This window comes from Amyelois transitella, chromosome 14 (genome assembly GCF_032362555.1).
Source record: "Amyelois transitella isolate CPQ chromosome 14, ilAmyTran1.1, whole genome shotgun sequence".
In the NCBI taxonomy this organism is placed as follows: domain Eukaryota; kingdom Metazoa; phylum Arthropoda; class Insecta; order Lepidoptera; family Pyralidae; genus Amyelois; species Amyelois transitella.
In genome coordinates, this window is record NC_083517.1 from 655,375 (window position 1) to 677,571 (window position 22,197).

Genomic DNA, 22,197 nt, shown 5'->3' on the forward strand with positions numbered 1-22,197 from the left:
TGCAACCGGAAAATAATTCATGTAATTTTAATATTTTTTGAAATTGTAACTCCAATTTACTGACAACCAGATAAAAAATAAATTTTGACACGGACAAGCTTCTGAACGTTTGCTGAACAAGTACTTGTTTCGTAATACCTAGCTCGCAAAATTTGGACACTTTGCCGTTTAATCAAATAATTACAATATTTAACAATGTATCACCAATTCAGCAGAGCTACCGGCAGGCTGGTATCAGTCTCGGCTTCAAACTTGCAGAGCCCGCTATTCCCTGTTGTACGTATTACTGATCTTCATTCTTTCCAACCCTGCCTGCTCTTATCTCTTGTTGATTGATTAGGAATATTTTAAGATTCTGCTTCATAAAGCTTGACATCTTCCTACCAAAGGAAGTCCAATATAGACAACCAGAACATTATTTTGGAAAATACATTTAAAAAGTTCAGATTCAGTCTCTTAGTCCATCAGAGCCTCCTAGACTTTAAAAGCAAAGAATTAACACTCCTAGATAAGTGTAACAACAATTAAAGAAATTGCAAATATATGTTAACTCTTAATTAATAAATTATAACTTCGCAGGCACCAATTGCACTGCAACGAGCGGAGCCGCCAGCAATCCAGTACAACACAGCTCAGATGTCCACAGTGAATGAGGCTTGCGTCGCCAGTGGTGCAAGGAAGACCATCCCCGGCACCAACATTCCCTACGCTCCAGTACCAGAGAGTATCCGCAAGCAGCAAGCACAGTTCCAAGTAAGATTTCGTTGGAACTTTTTAAATTAGTACATACATACATATCGTCACGTCTATATCCCTCGCGGGGTAGACAGAGCCAACAGTCTTGAAAAGACTGAATGGCCACGTTCAGCTATTTGGCTTAATGTTAGAATTGAGATTCAAATATATATAAAGTAATCAGGTTAGTAGCCCATCGCGTAAAAAAGAATCCCAAGATTGTATCCCTTAGTCGCCTTTTACGACATCCATGGAAAAGAGATGGAGCGGTCCTATTCTTTTTTGTATTGGTACCGGGAACCACACGGCACCAAAATTAGTAATATGAAAGTTATTTGATTTCATGCATCATGGAGGCAACATGGGTTAACTTTGTCAGTGTAATAGGCCCCTGATGACTGCAGAAGAATACTGCCAGTATCGGAGATTATTTTTGACTAGCTGTTGCCTGTGACTTAGCTGTATAAGTTTACGAGAATCTTAAGAGGAGCATTAGTTTTTGTGGAACCCGAATACAAATATACAGATAGATAGAGATTCTATGAATCACATTTTTGGATTGGTTGTTTTTACATGGATCTCAAATATTGATCTTTTACCTTTGGTCAGTTACTCTTTGATAATGTATTATTAGTTGTTTCATGAAGTAAGTACCTCCCTAAAATGTTATTGTCATATTGCATGTTTATTACTAGGTAATCTGTATAAGTATTTATCACAATTAACTGACCATTGGTCTTCTTATGGATGAAGTGATGGCTAGTGGAGTGTTAGTGAGTATCCTTTGCACTAGCCTTTTTGTCAGTTGGTAAAGTCACTCCCTCCAGATCAGAAATTCAAAGTAGCAAAACGTCAAACAATTTAAAATGTCTAGTTAGCAATCTGCCTAACCAGCCAATCATCCATGTAGCAAAACGTCTTACTATCAAGAGGTATAGGATATAACAAAATGCCTGCTTTGGAAATCATACATAAGTTTTTCAATAGGTTTATTTCTTGTAATTAATTGTTTATTGCGCAAGAAAAGGCTATCTCTTTAAAAAAAGTAATAAGAGTAGGTATAACATAATTTTGAATGGAGCTTTGCATGCCTTTATGAGCAGTCAAAAACAATCCAAAAAGGCTCGACTGGCTGTGCACAGGGGCGTGTTGGTCCCGACATTAATGTATGGGAGTGAAAGTTGGGTATGGCAAAAGAAGCACGAAAGCAGAATAAATGCAGTGGAAATGAGAGCGTTAAGGAGTATGTTGGGTGTGAAATTGAGTGACCGGATAAGGAACAGCGTGATAAGGGAAAGTTGTGATGTGAAAGAAGATGTAGTTACAGGAATAGAAAAGGGTATGTGAGATGGTTCAGTCATGTGGAGAGGATGAATGAAAGCAGGTTGACTAAGCAGATATACATGGAGAGTGTGGAGGGAAACGTTGGAGTGGGAAGACCTAGACGAACATCGTCCTCGTCCGATCATCATTGGACGTCCTGGTAAAGGGTCAGGTCAGAAGTATCCGAAGCCGCCGAGCTTGCATGAAGAGAGTTATGAATGTGGATGAAGCAAAGGAAATATGCAGAGATCGTGGCAAGTGGAAAGAGGTAGTCTCTGCCTACCCCTCCGGGAAAGAGGCGTGATTTTATGTATGTATGTATGTATAACATAAGTGACTCTTACACTCAATAACAATATTTATCAAGAGATCGGGAAAAAGGCGTGATTTTATATATGTATGTATGTACAACATAACTTCATATCTTTTATTATGTTGATTTCAGAAAGACGACGACGTCCCAGTATTCCTGAAAGGTGGCCCCCTGGATGGCATCCTATACCGCCTGACCATGGCTCTCTGCGTCGTAGGGCTCCTTGGAATCGGCCAGACAGTCTATGAACACGCCTTCCCAAAGAAGCAATAGATATTATTTTTAATTTATGTATTAGACGTCTGTGTTATGCAAATATAAGAACTGCAATTAGATTCCAATAAAGGTGCGAAAATACCAGTGGTTTTTTTTTTTAATATGTATGTGAGCTCTTTCTTGTCCATTGCATACTTTTTTTTTTATAATATTCTGACTGATATAAATGTGTTTTCTACTCAACCCATATTTTAGAAATTATGTGTTTGAGTTTGGAGAAGGGCACTACTTTTAAAACTATAGTTCCCGTGGGACTTGCGAAAAACCTGTATGCTTTTGTAGGTGGCACTAATTTCGCGCTGACTGCGGGTAAAAGACTAAAATCTACTAGATAAAAAAAGTCGTGAGTTAATGAAAAAAAAAAATAATCTCTATGAAAAGCTGCAGCTGAGCGAGGCCTATCAGGTATTTTCAAGCTTGTTAGCTCTGACATAAATATGTATAGTCACGTGTATACCCCGCATATAGATAAACGTGAAAATATAAGAATAGGACGACTTCATCTCATTTCCCATGAATGTCGTAAGAGGTGACTAAGGGATAGGCTTATAAACTTTAGATTCTCTTAGGCGACGGGCTAACAACCTGTCACTGTTTTAATCCCAATTCTATCATAAAGCCAGCCAGACAGCTGAACGTAGTCTATCAGTCTTTTCAAGACTGTTGGTTCTGTCTACCCCGTAAGGAATATAGACGTGATCACGTGACTATAATGAATGAATGGCGTGACTATGGTATGCACATTGTTCTAAATGTAAAATAAAAAAATGTACTAAATAAAACAAACATAATGCTGTAAACATTTCTATATTTTATAGCAATAACATAGAACACTGGCCATCTATACATGGTGCTCCAACAGATTTCACAGACAATAATATAATTTTAAACGATGAACACCCATAACAAAACATCCTACTGAATGATTATATGCATTTTTACATCTACATATATAAAGGTCGCTGTAGTTTTCCGAGGCGCTGGGCCAGCATTATACAAAACTAGCTGTGGCCTTAGGGATGAATAATTTCCCCCGCTTTTTTTCACATTTTCCATTATTTCTTCGCTCCTAATAGTTGCAGCGTGATGTTATAAAGCCTAAAGTCTTCCTCGATAAATGGTCTAATTAACACAAAAATAATTTCTCAATTCAAACCAGTAGTTCCTGAGGTTAGCACGTTCAAACAAACAAACTCTTTAGCTTTATAATATTAGTATAGATTATTCTTTTGGTTTGACAAGAAATGTATGATAATAATATATTATGATTACGATTTTAACGCATTATCCATATGAACCAACTGTTATTTACAAACAACTAATTGCGCCATCTTAGATTTGGCTTTTTTTATGGCAGGTACAACTTGTATCCTCCGTAGATACAAAGATATTAGGTACTTTCACTCGATGACCCAATGCCTGAATGTGTACAGTGACCCTAATATTTATTTCATTTCTATGTAATGCTTATAAACTGGTTCGATCCTGATAAGACATTGCATTTTGTAAATAATAATTATATGAAACATAATCAGGTACTTTAGGAACATTGACAAAGTCAGTAAAAGTATTTAGTACCAATAAAAAAATCCAATATAAAAAAATATATATAGTATAAAAAATAAAAAAACTAGTTTTAAGGTGAATAAAAAAAGTACTAAATATTTTCTTGCACCTAACTTAAAGTGATACAAGGTAGGTACACTGAGTAACATATAAACTGACACTCAATCAAAAATTGCTTCAGAATGGTCAGATTGATATGTTACTTACTGTACATAGGTATACAAATAAATTGTTAATCATAATGAATTTGCTTAAAAAAATGAGAAATCATGTTAATTAATTATAAAAAATACATTCAAAATATACAACACAGCCATTATAGAGAAATATAAGGAGAAATGCAGCACTGAATTTGACGATTAAGTTTAATAATATATGTAATGCATGTATATCTATATCAGTCAACTTAACAGAATACAATCAATGATATAACTATTAAGGAATGAAATCCACTATGATTACTAATAAATAATTTCGATGTAATTACATTTAGAATGTATATTGCAATTTTATTGTGACAAACATGGCCATTCAGTCTTTTCAAGACTGTTGGCTGTGTCTACCCCGCAAGGGATGTAGACGTGATTATGTACGTGACAAACTTAAATAACTTACGATGTATTTATACAGGTACAAGGATTACTTGCAAAATAATTATTGGAACATAGGTAAATTATTGCTTGTACAATGATTTAAACATATCAACATAATTTATTTGGATCCCATAAGATCCCTAACAAGATTCATGTTTCTTTATTTCTAAATATCTGTGCCACGGAAAATACATATCTTTGGATATAAATAGTAAATAGTTATCTTTTAATATATGTAATTGAAATTAATTTTATTATTATTTCTTGTTCATTTGAATTATAGCAACAATTTAAAAAATACTTAACCTGATATTGTGGAAATATTCAACGGTTTATGAATAGAAACACTATTAATACATTGTAAATAAATAACTACATAATTTTAATTCTGTTGAAATATTCACTGCTTGATTACTTGTTCTTTTAAATTACAGGACAAAATACTCAAAAATGCAATATGAAACACTAAATATTAATTTTATTATCTTATTTTCAAGATTAACTACTTAAACTAGCAGAAAAAGCCTGCAAATCTTACTTTCGCTACTTACCACTACACAAGCTGTTTCGTTTTTAGACAATGCAATTTCGTGTATAATATCTTCAAGAACCAATGTAAGTTTATATAAATTAGCAGGCCAAAGCTGCCTTTGATATAATTCAGTTCGATAAATGAATGAGGGAATATTTTGCCGTTATGACATTAGGAAGTCGGTCGAGGTCGCGCCGGCAAAGGGGGAGGGGCTCCCTGTCGGGCCGGCACAGGGGGCGGCGCGGCCGGCGGCGGCGTGCTGCTCGGCGGCGGCGGGGGCGCGCACGCGGGCGGCGGCATGCCGTCCGCCGGCGGGGAAGCCGGGCCCGGTTGCTGGCCGTTCTTGCCTGCGTCCGGGGGCAACGGAGCCGGCCTTGGAGGCGGAGGCCGCGCGGGGCCGGGTGCGGGCGCTCGGGCCGGCAGTAGCGGCGTCGGAGACGGCGCTGGCGGCCGGCCCGGCTGCTGCCGTCGCGGCGTCGGCGGCGCAGATCTCAGCGGACGCTCTTGCTGCACCTCGCCGAACAGCGGCACCGTATTGTTGGAACACAAGCCTATTTCTGAACGCACTATGTCGATCCAGTTTGGAGATTTTAATGTTATAGCGAGAGGAATAGAGCAGACTGACAATTTGCCCATTTGCGCCGCCACCAGAGCGTTTTGTCCCTCTCTGAATGTAATGCTCAGAGTTTGTTCGTCTACGAATCGCACGAGCGTGACTTCCCCTATGGTCGCCAATTCTTGCAGCACGGCCGCCATGACATTATCGTCGAAGACTGACTCCTCACTGTCGCTCCTGTCTTCGACGGGCTGCACGAGGATGCTCGCATCAGGAGGACCGAGGTCCTGAACGACTTCATAAAAAACTTCCATACACTTGGTGTAACTAACTTGTAGTACTTCGATTTCTAGAATGGCTATAACGGGCCTGTGGTCACTCTGCTTCAATTCCGCTCTGCCATAATGCAGTAGTTTCCCGGTGGCCAACTCCGATGTGTTCTCAGGATCGATCGTGCACTTTCTACTTCGCCACAGAACTCTGTCGGTCCACGCCGGAGCCCGGCACTTCTCGCTGGTGTCATAATCATCACTAAAGAGATCGTATTTGTATGTCGGCAGGAAAGTGATTTCTCCTTCGAAACAGTTTTTGAAAACTAACCCCAAAGCCTTCTGTTGGTTGAGTTGGTCTTGTTCTAGCAGCCTTTGCATGTTGTTCTGGGCAACTAGCAAACGCACTTCATCTTTGTCTAGATCAATGCGATAGTTAAAATCGCCACACCAAAAGACGTAATCGTGACAGTATAGGGATCGGCCCATAGGGAATGCAATTTTACGTGTTATCTCAGTGTAATCGGCATTGCGCTCAGCAACCTGGCTTTGTCCGGCCGCGAAATGAGCACACACGAAACACAGGGAAGTGCCGTAAATGACCATGCGGATACCCACAGCTCCCTTGTTACCTGTGGTGCCCCCTAAACCTGTTTTCACAGAATCTAAAGCTACATCCCTAATGTGAGGAATCAGATCTTTTCTAACAAATATAAACAAGCAGACACCCACAAGCTGATGACTCGACAGCAGAGTGTAAGGGGCATCTCGACATAAAACCTTTTCTAGTTCCTCACTCCACGCCTTGGCATTATCTGAACTTGCAGCCATGATATTACTGGCATTCAAATCAACTATTTCCTCGAAGCCAATAGCAAAGATATCTGACGGATGTTCCTTCAAGTTGACAGTGTTTACTAGAGAAGAATCAGGACAGTCCAGCAACCAATCAGCCAAAGACACATCCTTGTAAGCCAAACTCCTGAAATGTTTACCTCCGTTAACATTGTAAGTGCCTATAGTGATACGAATGCTGGATGGCTGAGTGTACTCATTGCATCTTCTTACCATTTCTCTCAGTACTGGTGTTGAGGCATGAAGTATATTTGAGGGTAACAATATCCTTGTTCTATCAGCAAGTTCTGAATTTAACGTCGAGCCCAGCAATAATATATCAATAGCTTCTTGCTTAGAATTATCCAATAAATTATTTTGTATGGTGCGTGCGGCAGATCGAGCGCCATCTATAAGCTTGGAGCCTCCTTGTATAGCACCAGTACCGGCATAAATTTTAGAAATTTCATTTCCGTTATTTACCCACATTTGTTTGAAAATCTCTTCAAATCTGGTTACATTCTGTTTTTTGTCAATACATTGCAGCAGCATCAACTGGATGGCCAGCATTTCAATGCCTATGAATGTCTGAATAGAATTTGTTCTGTCCAAGCAGTCCAAGCAATTGGTTCTCAGCACTCCTTTCTGTATATTGTAAATGTCCGGACCCTTAGCACTGAAGATACCAATTTCATCATAGTATTTCTCCACAATTTTTTTGAATTTGCTCAATGTGTTTTCTATATGAGAGGCTCTTACTTCTTGGTGGTAGTCAAATATTATCTGAGTGACATCAGAGTGCGCAGATTCATTGAGATGTTTCTGGAACGCATTGCTAAGAGTCGCCTCACCTTCACTGCCTCCAATCAAACTGGAGCCAAGTAAATTGACAACAATTACAGTGCCGTAGTTACGTTTTAATTGGGAGAAGTGTCTGTCGCAGGCACTTGTTGATGCGTCATAACCTCTGGACATTTTTACTTTGTGAGATCCAACTTGTATCCCAGGCTGTTCCCAAAATAGAGGCACAGAGCCTCTGGTTTGTATGTAAGATGAGACGGAATCATCAATATAGATAGCTTGCTCTGTCTCAACAAAATTGGCAACATTACCATCATCATTACAGCCTCTGACATTGAATCGAGTGCCAGCTCTTTCGCAGCTCAACCTAGACACTAGCACAGCTCTAGCTTGTCGGTGCCCAACATAAATTGTGCGTATTTCAACCGAGCCACACATAGCCCTCGTGAGCCAATCTTCACAATCAATTCCAAATCTTATTAAATGTATAAACAGAGTTCTATTCCAAAAGAATCTGTTGTCAGGTATCGCACCTTTGCTCTTTCTTTGAGAACACAAAGTCAAATCAAAGAGGTTATCATTAGCCTTGCCACTGTTCCAAGAGAAGTAAAATGTACCAGAATTCAATAGCTTCCTTACCTCACCAACTTTGTCTTCTCCTTGAGACTGATAAAATAAAGGGAGAAATTGAGTTTGGGTGATCTTGAAGACCTCTATGTCGCCGACCTTGCCGACGGAACAGCATCCTGTGACCAGCACCAGGTACAGCAAACAGCTTTCCCCAGAATTTAGTTGCAAAACACCCAGACAACCGTAGGCGTCAGCGATTTTGTGATACTGTTTCCTTAGTGTTTCAGTTTCTTGAGGCGACAACGACACAACAGCTTGCGATTCGAAGAGCAGGGAATTGTCCTTATTTCGATGTTGCAGTATTATGCTATAGGGATTTGGTGGAGACGATTTCTCCAAGACTTTAAAACCCTTGGACATAGCCATGATGAAGTATTTGTGGTTCAATAAATTCACTGGTTTGTTTGAGCCATCCGCCCCAAATTGGTTTTATATTCTTATCGATTTAAACAACACTGCTCCGGACAGGCCGTATCATTTAATATAACAGGATAGAAACTAATCAGAATTCACTAAATATCTAAACAATATCTGATTTCATGAAAATGTTAAAAAAGATAAGCACAGAAACAGAGCAGAGATTTCAGACATGACAGATTACAAAGTGTTGCCAGATTACTATGATCAAAATTTACTGAATAGGTACTGACAATTATAATTTAGTGGAGACTCAGGTGAGGAATTGGTACTGAAATGATAAAAGTACTTTGACCTGATTATGCTTAGATGGTTATGTAATAATGTGAGTGTTTTCGGCTCAATGTGCTTTAAGAAATTTGACAAAAACTGAGTTCAGAACCACCTGACCTTTATAATCTGAGCTCAAAATAAATATTTGTACTAATTAAGCGGCTACGAGAACGATGGAGTTTCTCTTTTTGGTCTAAGGTTCAAATTTAGACTAGGTGTATAAATAGGTACGTAATTAATATTCAAACGATCAATTTGTTTTTTTTTTGTTCAAATTGTAGTCTTGGTAGAATTTCCTTTTGAATGTTTATCATGGTGGGCGGCATTATAACTTAAACAAGTGTTTTTTTTTTAATAATATATTTATTAAAAAGCGAGATTACAATATTTGGCGTAGAGATGGAGCGAATCAGTCGGTGTTGCCACGTAGCCTTGCCCTCGTTTGACGTAGTCTTGATAAATTTCCTTCGCCACCTTGTTCACGGTGGGCGGTATAACGTCCACAGAGCTGTCGATCGTGAACGCGCTGCTAACTGTTAGAACCACGTGGATGTCGCTCTCGTATTTGGGGTTTGATCTTCGTTCGAAGTTCACGTACCGTTTGTAACTTTAAATAAAAATAACCATGAATATAAGATAGTTCATATAAGTTAAGATAAGAAAAACATAATTTATTTGGCAAAACACGTCATCATATATTCAAATACATTGCTTATTAAAGTAATATATAGGTAAGTACATAAGTTCACATATGAGCATTATATATTGCGATTTTTCAAATTAGCGGCGTTGTCGTGTGGCACTTGTAAAATACTTTAACCCTTGTACAATACAAAAAAAGAGATAGGCAGAAAAGGTCAAATTTATGCATCGTAAATAAATTACTAAATATTTTATGATGTTATTGAAATATTGGCTACAATTTGCCTGACTAATAAAATTACTCCGAAAGTAAGAGATAAATTCTAAAAAGTATAGGACAGAATTTATTTTTTTAAGTATGTGCATTGCATTGCATTGATCTCAAATTCTCAAGACAAAAAAAGTAGTTTTTATTTTTGTTCAGATTCGTTCCACATAGAACAGGCTAAGGTCAAAGACCATACTGCCTCTTCATTAGTTGAGATCATTATGTTCGTTTTTGATAAATATAAAAGACATTTTCCAAAAAACCAACTGTGACTCACATAGTCATATCCCTCTTGGGCGGGTCGGCGAGCATCAGCGTGTTGTGTGTGTCGGTGTCGGCGCGCGGGGGGTGCGGGTGGGTGACGGGCGCGCGGGGCTCCGCTCGGCTGCTGAGAGACAAATCCTCTTCGGTGGACGAAGAGCTGTCAGACCTGGCAATTGTGAGTATATATCAGTTTAGTTGCCATTGAAATGGCGGCCTCCTGGCTCCGAAGTAGTGGATACTAGCTATTAACATTATTGCTTTTTTTTTACCAAGTTTTTTCTTCTTTCTTCTGGCTTGAATCCCGTTGCGTCCTCGTCCTTCTGGAGAGGAGCCCGGAGTTTGTTTTGACTAGTATCCTAGATTAGGTGAGTCAGGTTTCCATCTGACCTTCGCAGCCTTTGCAGGGAAACCTAACTCTCAGATCACGGTAACACATTCAATTGCCAGAATGTGCAGGTTCCTCACGATGTTTTCCCTCACAGTAAGAGCACAGGATAGCTTTCGAACTAAAGTATGACATAAGTAAATATATAGCCCTTATCCCATTGCAGCGCCCGACATGGTCCTCAATTGTTCCTTTATTTTATAAACGATGACCTGTATACTGTACATTAAGGATGCAATAAATAAATTGAATTGGATTAAAGAAGAAGTGCCGTGTGGTTCCCGGCACTATTACAAAAAGAATAGGACCACTCCATCTCTTTCCCATGGATGTCGTAAAAGGCGACTAAGGGATAGGCTTATAAACTTAGGATTCCTCTTTTAGGCGATGGGCTAGCAACCTGTCACTATTTGAATCTTGGTTCTATCATTAAGCCAAATAGCTGAACGTGGCCATTCAGTCTTTTCAACACTGTTGGCTCTGTCTACCCCGCAAGGGATATAGACGTGACCATATGTATGTATGTATGTATGTATTAAAGAAGACAAGCAGTCGTGACTGACTCCGAGTCGCAGTAGGCCGCGGTGGCGGCGCCGGCGAGCGCGGGGCGCGGCGCGCGCGTGCGGCCGCGCACCACGAAGGGGCTGGCGCCCGACAGCGGCGGCGCCAGCTCGCGCGTGTGGCACATCTGCAATGGGGGGTGTCCGCTACATTTTCACATATATACATACAATCACGTCTATATCCCTTGCGAGGTAGACAGACCTAACAGTGAAAAGACTGATACAGGCCATGTGCAGCGGTTTGGCTTAGTATATTATTATTAGCATTGAAATTCAAATCAAGTGCCGTGTGGTTCCCGGCACTAATACAAAAAAGAATAGGACGAATCTTTCCCACGGATGTCGTAAAAGGCGACTGAGGGATAGACTTATAAACTTGAGATTCTTTTTTTAGGCGATCATTAAGCCAAATAGCTGAACGTGGCCATTCAGTCTTATCAAGACTATTGACTCTGTCTACCCCGCAATGGATATAGACGTGATCATATGTATGTATGTATGAACACACAATCACGTCTATATCCCTTGCGGGGTAGACAAACCCAACAGTCTTGAAAAGACTGATACAGGCCATGTGCAGCTGTTTGGCTTAGTGATAGCATTGAAATTCAAATAGGGACAGGTTAAAAGAAAAATCCTTAGTTTTTAAATTTTAAACCCTCGATTGTACGTATATTTCAAATTCACTACAGTCGTTAGAGCCAATCTCAAAAACATGAGTAAATATAAATATAATAAATATAACTCGTTTAATGTAGTATTTATATAACACCAATTTGACAATAATTTTAAATTTGACATTTAATTTTCCTACTGCTCATCTAAATATCCAATTAACAAAAAAGAAACACAAATAAATGTAGGAAAATAAATAAGATTTTAAATTGAAAAAAAAAAACAAAATACCTATACAAATACCGAGAAATACATAAAATTAAATAACAACTCACTTTAAACTCGAAGCACTCCGAGAACACCGTGTATTCGAATGGGCGGTAGTAATCGTGGTACGTGTCCAACATTTCCAGCGCACGCGCACTGTCACCCTGCGTATATCAATGTATATGTGAATACTTTATTGTTAATTTAACATACATACATATAATCACGTCTATATCCCTTGCTGGGTAGACAGAGCCAAGAGTCTTGAAAATATATCAGTATTTTGCCATGTTCAGCTGTTTGGCTTAATTATAAAATTGAGATTCAGATATAGTTTAAAAATCGTGTACGTAGCCGTGTGGTTTTCGGCACCAATAGAAAAAAGTCCACTCTATCTCTTTCCCGTGGATGTCGTTAAACATGACTAAGGCATAGGCTTAGAAACTTGAGATTTTTTTATGTATCTTGTACGTATTTATGCATTTTTTTTTGTAATGTATGTATGTTTCAGTATGCATGTGCACTTTATCGCAACTTAGTTTTTCTGTTTGGTCAGCTGGTTAACTAATAGAGAATGCCAAAGGGCATTAAGTCCGCCTTCTGTAGATTTTTTGTACAATAAAGTTTTAAATAAATATATTGACAGGTTGCTAGCCCGTCGCCTAAAAGAAAAATCCTAAGTTTATAAGCCTATCCCTTAGTCAAGCCACTAAGCCCTCATTTACCTGCATGCCGATGATCTCGCAACATAGCTTCCGCATCTCGTTGCATGGCACTGGCAAATAACGTAGCACCTCGTCATCCCACCATTTAGTTAGTGAACTGTAACAATAAAAAAATAGACGTCTGCCATCTTTGTTTTGACGGGTGACAATGCTGGGAGTCCATTGAGGACAAATATACAACAATGACAAAGCGATGATAATCAAATTCGCCAGGACTCGTTAGGGTGACAATAGTTTTTGAATTGCGAATTTAGTAAAAATAAATTCAATAATGTTATGGCAAAGTTTTTCAGTAATCCGTAAAAGAAAAGATTTGAAAAATTAACTTTGATTATAATCACAGCAGAATGTAACTACGATTATTCATATAATCCGGTCCCTTATCATGAAGTCCGGTCATTTGGGAGGCGTTTATGGGGCCGAAGCCAACATGAAGAGGACATTTGGTACATTTTGTTCTAAAGTGAAATGGCTGCACCTATGGAGGTCTGTCCCCTGATCGGCCATTGGGATACACTCACGGACAGGCCTCCACATCTACCAAACAATTGCCAGGGAGGGATTCATTTGGTTTGGGTCATGCGCATGGGATGCTAGTGGACTGGGTTATTGAGTGAAATACGAACATCTCACCGAGACTTATGTTGTGAAACCAAAAGATATGACAATTATTAAGTGATATTGAAGTGTCCCGTAATAATGAATAAAAGTTTTGATTTTAAATTTTGACTTACGACAATTAGGTCGATTAGACTTTTAATTAAATTTATCAAAGGTTTATGGTGGCGTGCCGTGTGGTTCCCGGCACCAATACAAAAAAATTGGACCACTCCATCTCTTTCTCATGGATGTCGTAAAAGGCGACTAAGGGATAGGCTTACAAACTTGAGATTCTTTTTTTAGGCGATGGGCTAGCAACCTGTCACTATTCGAATCTCAATTCTATCTTAAATCCAAATAGCTGAACGTATCAGTTCGCTCAAGACTGTTGGCTCTATCTACCCCGCAAGGGATATAGACGTGATTATATGTATGTATGTAAAGGTTTATTTTTAAAAGGCAAAAAATCACCCCTTTCATAGTAGAAATATTTCAACACTGGCAACACTACAGAAATGTCAATGTCAAAAAAATTTAGTGTTTATTAATTATAATTTAATTGACTCGACTCACGTCTTCCTAGGAATGTAGACGGCGGCCTCAGGGTGGTGCAGCGCGCGGTCGGAGCGCTCCGCCAGCGCGGCGTCCGGCACGAACAGCCCCAGGAACAGGTTGATGGTGCTCTGCTTCTCCGCGTCCGAGAACGTGTTGGAGTAGTACCGGCTCAGGGTCTGCATGATGTCGTTCCCGTGGGAGGACCATGGCGCCGTTTTGCGGTAAGTTTTTATTCTGCAACATCGATTCTTAAATAGACTCTTGGTTTTGTTAGTCTGATCAGGAGTGCAGAAATAGAATAGAATAGATTTATTTTCAAAATTGGATACAAAGTATCACTTATTGACATCACATCACTTAAATCTAATTATAACTACTACCGCTTCCAAAGCGCATGTGTAGAAGAAGCGGCGGAAGAAACTACACTGCAGCATTTTCATCGGACGTCAATATACAAATATAGATCTCTTAAATCTAAATCATGGACGAATGCACATTGTCTACATTAAAAAACATGAATGAATGTAGAATACATTGGTGAACCGGGACAATAAGAGGATCACATATAAAATTGGGGCAAGGGTGAACAACAGTTCATTCACGAGTATGATGCTTAAGACTTAACAATTATATACGTACAATACAAATATATATATATATATATATATATATATATATATATATATATATATATATATATATATATATATATATATATATATATATATATATATATATATATATATATATAAAGTACCTGTGCACCAGCTGTGAGCCACCATACTGCAAAGCCAGGGTGTCTCCGTGGTCTTCATACAGCCCCTCCAACAACCGCACGCAGTCAGAGTCAAACTCTATCACGGGCTCCGAGATCAGACCCAGGGCGTGCAACTGAAAGTGGGATTAAATTTGTTAAAGCGCCATCTATAGCTTCAAAGCCGAGTCGGTACAAAATTTGTGCAAGCGCCATCTATGAATAAACTGAAGAAATTCGATCGAATCGACATTTTTACCTCCCTAATGTACTTTTAATTTTCAATTTTTTTTATTCATTATTATAGGATATTATTATATCGCTTAATAATTGTCGTATGGTTTAACAACTTGGTTGACGTCAAATGAATTACTTAAAAACTAAGTTTACTGCCGCTTCCAAGGCGTCAGTGCAGAAGAAGCGGTAACAAACTGCACTGCATATTTAATTAATTCGTCTGTTATTGAATATACATACATACAATCACGCCTTTTTCCCGGAGGGGTAGACAGAGACTACATATTTCCATTTGCCACTTGAATGTCTGTTGTGACGTGTCGCGTAGAGGTGTCGCCACAAATGTAAAACTTAAAGATTTCAATACGAATATTGTAGGAAGCATATTCGCAAAGTTACGTTATTCACTAAAAGAGACAGAAGATGAGAGAAATAATCAAATTTAAAACACTATAATTATCGAAATAAAACGAAAAATATTTGAAAAAAAAAAAAAAAATTTGTCATTTTTTCCTAATTAACAAAAAAAATCAACCAACCATTGCTATAGCTTACACAAAGAAGGTTGCCTACAAACTACTTCGTCAAAAAAAAAATATATATATACGGGACAAATTACACTGATTGAGTTAGCCTCGAAGTAAGTTCGGAACTTGTGTTACGAGATACTAACTCAACGATACTATATTTTATAACAAATACTTATATAGATAAACATCCAAGACCCAGGCCAATCAGAAAAAGTTCTTATTCTCACCATGCCCTGACCGGGATTCGAACCCGGGACCTCCGGTGTCACAGATAAGCGTATTACCGCTGCGAAAAAAAGAAGTCACGTCTCTCCATCAGCCAGTCACCTGGTTCCCGGCAGTGCCGTGTGGTTCCCGGCAACAATAAATGCAAAAAAGAATAGGACCACTCCATCTCTTTCCCATGGATGTCGTAAAAGGCGACTAAGGGATAGGCTTGCAAACTTGGGATTCTTTTTTACGCGATGGTCTAGCAACCTGTCACTATTTGAACCTCAATTCTATCATTAAGCCAAACAGCTGAACGTGGCCTATCAGTCTTTTCAAGACTGTTGGCTCTATTTACCCCGCAAGGGATATAAATGTGCCAAATAGCTGAACGTGGCCATTCAGTCTTTTCAAGACAGTTGGCTCTGTCTACCCCGCAAGGGATATAGTCCTGACCATATGTATGTCTGACATTTTTTTCCTAGCTAAAAAAAAAAACCGTGGCCAACCGTCGCTAACCTATGGCGTAGGTACCTGATGGGCGAGCACACACTTCCCGACGGCGAACTGCGCGGTGTTGGTGCGGTCCAGGCAGTCCACGCAGTTGACGCGAAGCAGCCCGCCCTGCAGCCGCCCCCCCTGGTGGCCGGCCGCGCCCCCCGCTCCCCCCGCCCCCGCGCCCGCGCCCGCGCGGCTCACGAAGAAGCCGGTGCGCCGGATCGCCGCGTGCGCAATCGTCGACAGTCTGGACGCAACGAGGTAGATATGTAGCTAGAGTTGTGCCGTGTAACACTGTTGTCGAGTAACGAGTGCCGAGTTTTATTCGGCTCGATTTTTTTTTTCAACCGTGTACTCCGGATGAGTAACTCGGTTCTTAATTATATCTACCTAAATAAATATCGGATTTAAACGGAGTTATTCGGAGTTACCCGCCGAGTACGCCGACCGAGTACCGAGTATCAACCGAGTACTCGGTTTATCTCGGTACTCGAGTACTTGACTAGATATAATTTGGCTGTAATATACGTATGGTCCTGATGCCACCACTCTAGGACCACTCCATCTGTTAGGTATCCATGGATGTTTTAAAAGACGACTAAGGGATAAGCTTATAAACTTGGGATTTTCCTTTTAGGCCATGGGCTAGCAACCTGTCACTAGTTGAATCTCAATTCCATCAGTTTATCTATGTATTGAACAGCTGAACGTGGCGTTCAGTCACAAAGTTTAAGAATAAATTAATTATTTAGAATGAGGTCTTAAACTTTTCTACAACTGAACAGCTATTACCCATATAACCCAATGTTATTCCAAACACTTAAAATTATATTCATGCTACTCGCTAGAAATTAAGGAAATTAACTTATCTCTCTTTAAACGGACAAAAGAGAAATTAAGTATAAAAAATATAACTTACTTATCCAAAACTTTAGCATCCGCCCCCTTATTCATCCTGGCCATGTCTATATGTATATACTGTATCGCGTGCTCCGGCGGCAAAAACTGGTTCAAATATTTTATAGCATTACTTATCACATCGGTAAGTAACGATTCGTGTCTTCTCTTCTCTCTCTTCTTGACCAGATTCAAGAACATTATCGGTGAGCCGTATCGTCTTAACAGGTTGTTGAGATGCTTTCCTGGTATTTCAGCGTATGGATCGCCCAGGTCTATAGATATGGCCGGCTTTGGCACCATCTTGGAGACATCTTGAGACCAGTAGCTGGGTATGGAGCCGCGCATTTGCACGAACGAGCTGAAGCTGTTAAGTTATTTTTAATTAGGATAAAAGGATAAGGGAAAGGTCGGGGTGGGAAGACCTAGACGAACATATCTTGATCAAATTAAGGAGAAGGATGTATGTATGTATAAAAGGATAAAAGTATATACAAAAATTAATAATGTTCCCAAGTATGCCAGAAATTACATACATACATAAAATCACGCCTCTTTCCCGGAGGGGTAAGCAGAGACTACCTCTTTCTACTTGCCACGATCTCTGCATACTCCCTTCGCTTCATCCACATTCATAACTCTCTTCATGCAAGCTCGGCGGTTTCGGGTACTTTTGACCTGACCCTTTACCAGGACGTCCTTAATTTGATCAAGATACGTTCGAAATGAAAAAAAAAATAATACTCCAGATATTACTTTGTCAAAAAACAGAAAATTGTTTTTATTAATCTTATTTATGTTGCTACCGAGCAGTAGTTATTTCTTTCCCTGAATGTCAACACGATAAATGCCCTCAAAAAAAGGAAAAAAATATTCTCTCTTGGGTAATTACTCAAAACCCAACTTGGATTGAAAAGCATATAAAGGTCATTTCTCTCTGGTCTGCCGCTGTGATATTGACCATTCTCAGAAATCAACTTATGCCTATATTTCAGGATTCATTCGACTAACATGTTATGCTCAGTCCATGAATAGAAGTAAATTTATTTTCAAAATAGGAAACAAGGTATCACTTAATGACATCAACTTTACTAAAATATTAATTACGAGTATATCTACTACCGCTTCCAAAGCGCAAGTGTAATAAAAGCGGCGGAATAAACTACACTGCAGCGATGACATCTTCATCGGATGTCAATTTACAAATGATACCTGGGTGAGAGCGGTGCTCGGTAGACGTTAGAAAAACGATACAAAGTAACATCAAAACAATTCTAAAAACAAAAAAAAAATTGTAATAAATAGCAAAAATCGGCGGCCATCACAAAAACCATAAAAAATAGTAAAAGCAAAAAAGTATAACTCCCAATTACCTAGAATTATTACCTATTTTTCCTGGTTATGGGACCTAGCTAGATCGCCTTATTATTATATTGACATACATACATATGGTTACGTCTATATCCCCTGCGGGGTAGACAGAGCCAACAGTCTTGAAAAGACTGAATTTTGTTTTTGTGAATGGTTCTTTTTATGTTTGTTTTATATGTATATTGACATAGATATTTATATAAATAGAAACGTACCTGCCAGCAGTGAACGAGGACACCATAGAGTCGTGCACAATCTGCTCCGTCTCCACTTCATTGGCCACGTCTCCGTGCATATTAGCTCCTCTCTTCAGGAATCTGATCAAAACGATTATACATTACATACCTATATCATCACTAGCTGTGCCTGCGGCTTCGTCCGCGTGAAAAAGTTATTTTGGGCATCATTGAAGCCCTCAATGTGGATGAAGCGAAGGAAATATGCAGAGATCGTGGCAAGTGGAAAGAGGTAGTCTCTGCCTACCCCTCCGGGAAAGAGACGTGATTTTATGTATGTATGTTGAAGCTCTCAAGGATGAATAATTTTCTCTGTTTTTTTTCACATTATCCATTATTTCTTCGCTCTTAATAGTTGCAGCGTGATGTTATATAGCCTAAAGCCTTCCTCGATAAATAGTCTATTCAACACAAAAAGAATTTTTCAATTTGAACCAATAGTTCCTGAGATTAGCGCGTTCAAACAAACAAACTCTTCAGCTTTATAATATTAGTGTAGATTGGCACACAATACAGTTTTATAACAAAAAATATCTTCAATACATAAATCTTAATAAATAAATTGACCAACCTGGTCCCAGCATATCTATTACTCCGCCTTGCAATCAGCGTCAGATATATAGGTCGGCCGAATATATTCAAGTTGCTCTGCTCTATAAACCCGTGGATGATGTACAGGATCCAGTCAGGGTGGAGGTGGTTGTGGACCGCCGACAGCAGGTGGCTGTTCCACACGAAGCGCCACTCGGGGACTGCGCGCACGCCGAATTGTAGCGTTGCGTTTGTACAGCTGTTAATAATCAATGAAAATGAAAATTAAAATATTTATTTGGAAACGAGAACAACATACATACATATGGTCACGTCTATACGTCTTGCGGGGTAGACAGAGCCAACAGCCTTGAAAAGACTGGATGGCCACGTTCAGCTATTTGGCTTAATGATAGAATTGAGATTCAAATAGTGACAGGTTGCTAGTGACGAATTTTTTGTTAAGTGAGAGTCGAAATTTTCAAACAAACATTTACCCAGTTTTCTCTTGCCGTTGTTGTATTTGACTTTTCCAAGTTTCGAATATGTCTTCGTCATCATTATCAACGTTACAGGTACATTTCACTTCCTCGCTCTCCGATGATTGAGAACCGTACACAACCGCTGTATCAGGCTTTGGAAATAAAACCGGAGCCAACTGCCTCGGAGGTGCCATGTTCATTTGTAACGTATGAGTTACATCGTAGCTATAGCTGTAGTAGAAATTGGTTGACAGGTCTATAGCCTGGAACATCTTCAAATATCTCTGCTCATCAGGATGCTGAGGCTTCGTGTTTTCACTAGGAATGTATATAGTGGCTGTGTCTTCAATCTTATATATGGAATGTGCTCCGATCATGGCTATTTTTCTTCGTTTCGTCACTAGTATTATGTAGTAACCTTCTAGAAATCTTATAAAGCCTGAAATGAGATGATGTATCCTCTATATTCCTACACAAGTACTGTCCGAGAAAATCCAAATGTAGAATGAAGTGAAGTAAAGAAGGGACTCTCGTCTGACTGGAACTTTTGCAGGCAAACCTAACTGTCAAACTAAAACATCCAGTTTCTTGAATGTGCAGGTTACTTCACAATGTTTTCCCTCACCGCAAGACCATCAGTTAGTATTCAAACTAATGTACATGACTTTCAAAAAAAGCCGTTGGTACATTGCAATTGAACCTGTGCCTCTTGCGATTTGACCACCAACTCTTTAACTATATTATATATATTATATTACCTACAATACCAAACGCAGAGACGAGTTTGTTGAAGCCTCCCATCCTGCCGGTACGGTTACCAAACCCGATCATGTTGAGTAACTGATGTATCTCTTGTTTATTGTACTCCACCTTATCATCGACCAGTATGAGCTCCCTCGGCTCAGTCCGGTCTATTTTTAGTACTCGGAACCTTGTTTGTGTGTTGTTAGAGCCAATTAAGTAGAATCTCTGAAGCAAAAAGAGTAATACATCATATAATCTCATCTAAATCACTTATGGGGTAGACAGATCCAAAAGTCTCTAAAAGACCAATAGGCCACATTCAACTGTTTGGCTTAATGATAAAAATAAAAAGAGTAATGTGAGTGAATTTATTAATTTATTTATGCCAATAATACAACAGTTGGAGTACACCTGTTATATTATTTGGCAAAGAATTATTATATAGCAAAATACAACTGAATTTGAACTGAAGTCAAATTTTATGGTGCTGATAAATAAAAAAAAAAATAATTGGGTAGCTTTGCAGAGCTTTTAGGAATAGGCATACCCATTAGAAGTATTCTAGATGTTATATTTATAAATTCTGGAATAATCACAGAGTATTCTGGAGTTGGCATGGCCTAAGCGGCCCACATATTCTACCTGAGAATAGGAGAATCTATGGATGGGCGTCACCAAAACTTTTTCACACTTATAGAGCCTTTTGGGAGGTGTTACAAATTTTTTACTTATTATTATAAGCGGCACGTAAATCGCTGTAAGCTGTTTTAGTCAAAAATTATAAAATAGGTAAACGTAGCATAATTCCTTATAGGATGGATTAAAGGTAACATTTTGATATGAACAAGTACTTACAGCTTTTGTTTCATAAAGGGCGATGCGCTGAATAGAGCTGATTATTGGGTGAAACATTACACTTCGTTTCGACATTTTTGTTGTTGAATGAAATAAATAACTTATACTATTTAATAAATTTTATTAAAATAATTTAGTGTGATAGGTACCAATCTACCTATTTTGATTTTGATTTGTTTACGCAATGTCAGTAGGTAGTGACATTGACATCCTGACATTTAACAAACTTCTTTTATAACAGTAGCAAAGATCATTCATCTGAGTGTTTGTGGTTCAATCCTTAGATATTGTTCCTTAAGTTTTTATTAAATATTCCTATTCCTATTCTTTGTACTACATACCTGTATGTCGTCAGAATTCTAATAGATCTGGATTTGTGAATGAACGGTGGATATTCAATCTCCACCAATAATTCTGGCGTTTGTTCCTGTTGACCTCATTGATAACGAGCCCGGGGTCCACTTATGACCATGATCTACCAATAAATAGCTTTAATTACATGGAGGGACTCCTGTCTAATATGTACTGTCCTGTTAATAAAGGCACCTAACACAGCTTCGATAATTATATTCCAATACACGCCATTCTACTCACACACATGTTACAGATATCATGCCTTTATGCCTTACGGGGTAGACAGAGCCGAGTTCTACTTTCAAATAAACAGGCTTATAGTAGGTACCTACATCTGGCGTATCAAAAGATCTAATGGTTGATGTTAGGACTGTTATGCAGGCCTGCTTGAATTGGCGAATCTATAGAGATTTTCCAGGGGAGAGTTTCCCCTGGAAAATCTTAATAGAACGACTGATGGCAGCCATTTTGGACTTTTAGGTTGGGGAATTATGATAAC

At 39.0% G+C, this 22,197-nt stretch overlaps 3 protein-coding genes across 3 annotated transcripts; 1 reads left to right on the plus strand and 2 right to left on the minus strand.

Annotated features, from left to right (window-relative positions):
• Positions 1-85: 85 nt before the first annotated feature.
• LOC106129143 (cytochrome c oxidase subunit 7A2, mitochondrial) lies at positions 86-2,731 on the plus strand. Its single transcript, XM_013327616.2, has 3 exons — positions 86-276; positions 580-753; positions 2,504-2,731. The coding sequence occupies exons 1-3, from the start codon at positions 196-198 to the stop codon at positions 2,642-2,644; spliced, it is 396 nt and encodes a 131-aa protein (XP_013183070.1). The 5' UTR covers positions 86-195; the 3' UTR covers positions 2,645-2,731.
• Positions 2,732-3,444: 713 nt separating this feature from the next.
• LOC106129179 (synaptojanin-1) lies at positions 3,445-9,018 on the minus strand. Its single transcript, XM_060947799.1, has one exon. The coding sequence runs from the start codon at positions 8,792-8,794 to the stop codon at positions 5,510-5,512; it is 3,285 nt and encodes a 1,094-aa protein (XP_060803782.1). The 5' UTR covers positions 8,795-9,018; the 3' UTR covers positions 3,445-5,509.
• Positions 9,019-9,471: 453 nt separating this feature from the next.
• Positions 9,472-21,516, minus strand: LOC106129122 (polyphosphoinositide phosphatase). The gene is made up of 14 exons (XM_060947893.1): positions 21,345-21,516; positions 20,504-20,714; positions 19,761-20,184; positions 19,304-19,522; positions 18,712-18,813; positions 17,148-17,492; positions 16,265-16,475; positions 14,760-14,893; positions 14,021-14,236; positions 12,848-12,944; positions 12,191-12,286; positions 11,241-11,365; positions 10,306-10,458; positions 9,472-9,725 (listed from the first exon to the last, which is right to left on the minus strand). Exons 1-14 carry the CDS (start codon positions 21,417-21,419, stop codon positions 9,485-9,487), a joined length of 2,649 nt encoding a protein of 882 aa, XP_060803876.1. The 5' UTR covers positions 21,420-21,516; the 3' UTR covers positions 9,472-9,484.
• Between the last annotated feature and the right edge of the window lie 681 nt (positions 21,517-22,197).

Coding starts and splice junctions, on each gene's coding strand:
- LOC106129143 (XM_013327616.2), top strand. CDS start 196: ATGTATCACCAATTCAGCAGAGCTACCGGCAGGCTGGTATCAGTCTCG. Junction 277..579: donor AGAGCCCGCTATTCCCTGTT/GTACGTATTACT, acceptor ATAACTTCGCAG/GCACCAATTGCACTGCAACG. Junction 754..2,503: donor AGCAGCAAGCACAGTTCCAA/GTAAGATTTCGT, acceptor TGTTGATTTCAG/AAAGACGACGACGTCCCAGT.
- LOC106129179 (XM_060947799.1), bottom strand. CDS start 8,794: ATGGCTATGTCCAAGGGTTTTAAAGTCTTGGAGAAATCGTCTCCACCA.
- LOC106129122 (XM_060947893.1), bottom strand. CDS start 21,419: ATGTCGAAACGAAGTGTAATGTTTCACCCAATAATCAGCTCTATTCAG. Junction 18,814..19,303: donor AATAGATATGCTGGGACCAG/GTTGGTCAATTT, acceptor CGTTTTGATCAG/ATTCCTGAAGAGAGGAGCTA. Junction 14,237..14,759: donor GGCTCACAGCTGGTGCACAG/GTACTTTATATA, acceptor TCGATGTTGCAG/AATAAAAACTTACCGCAAAA.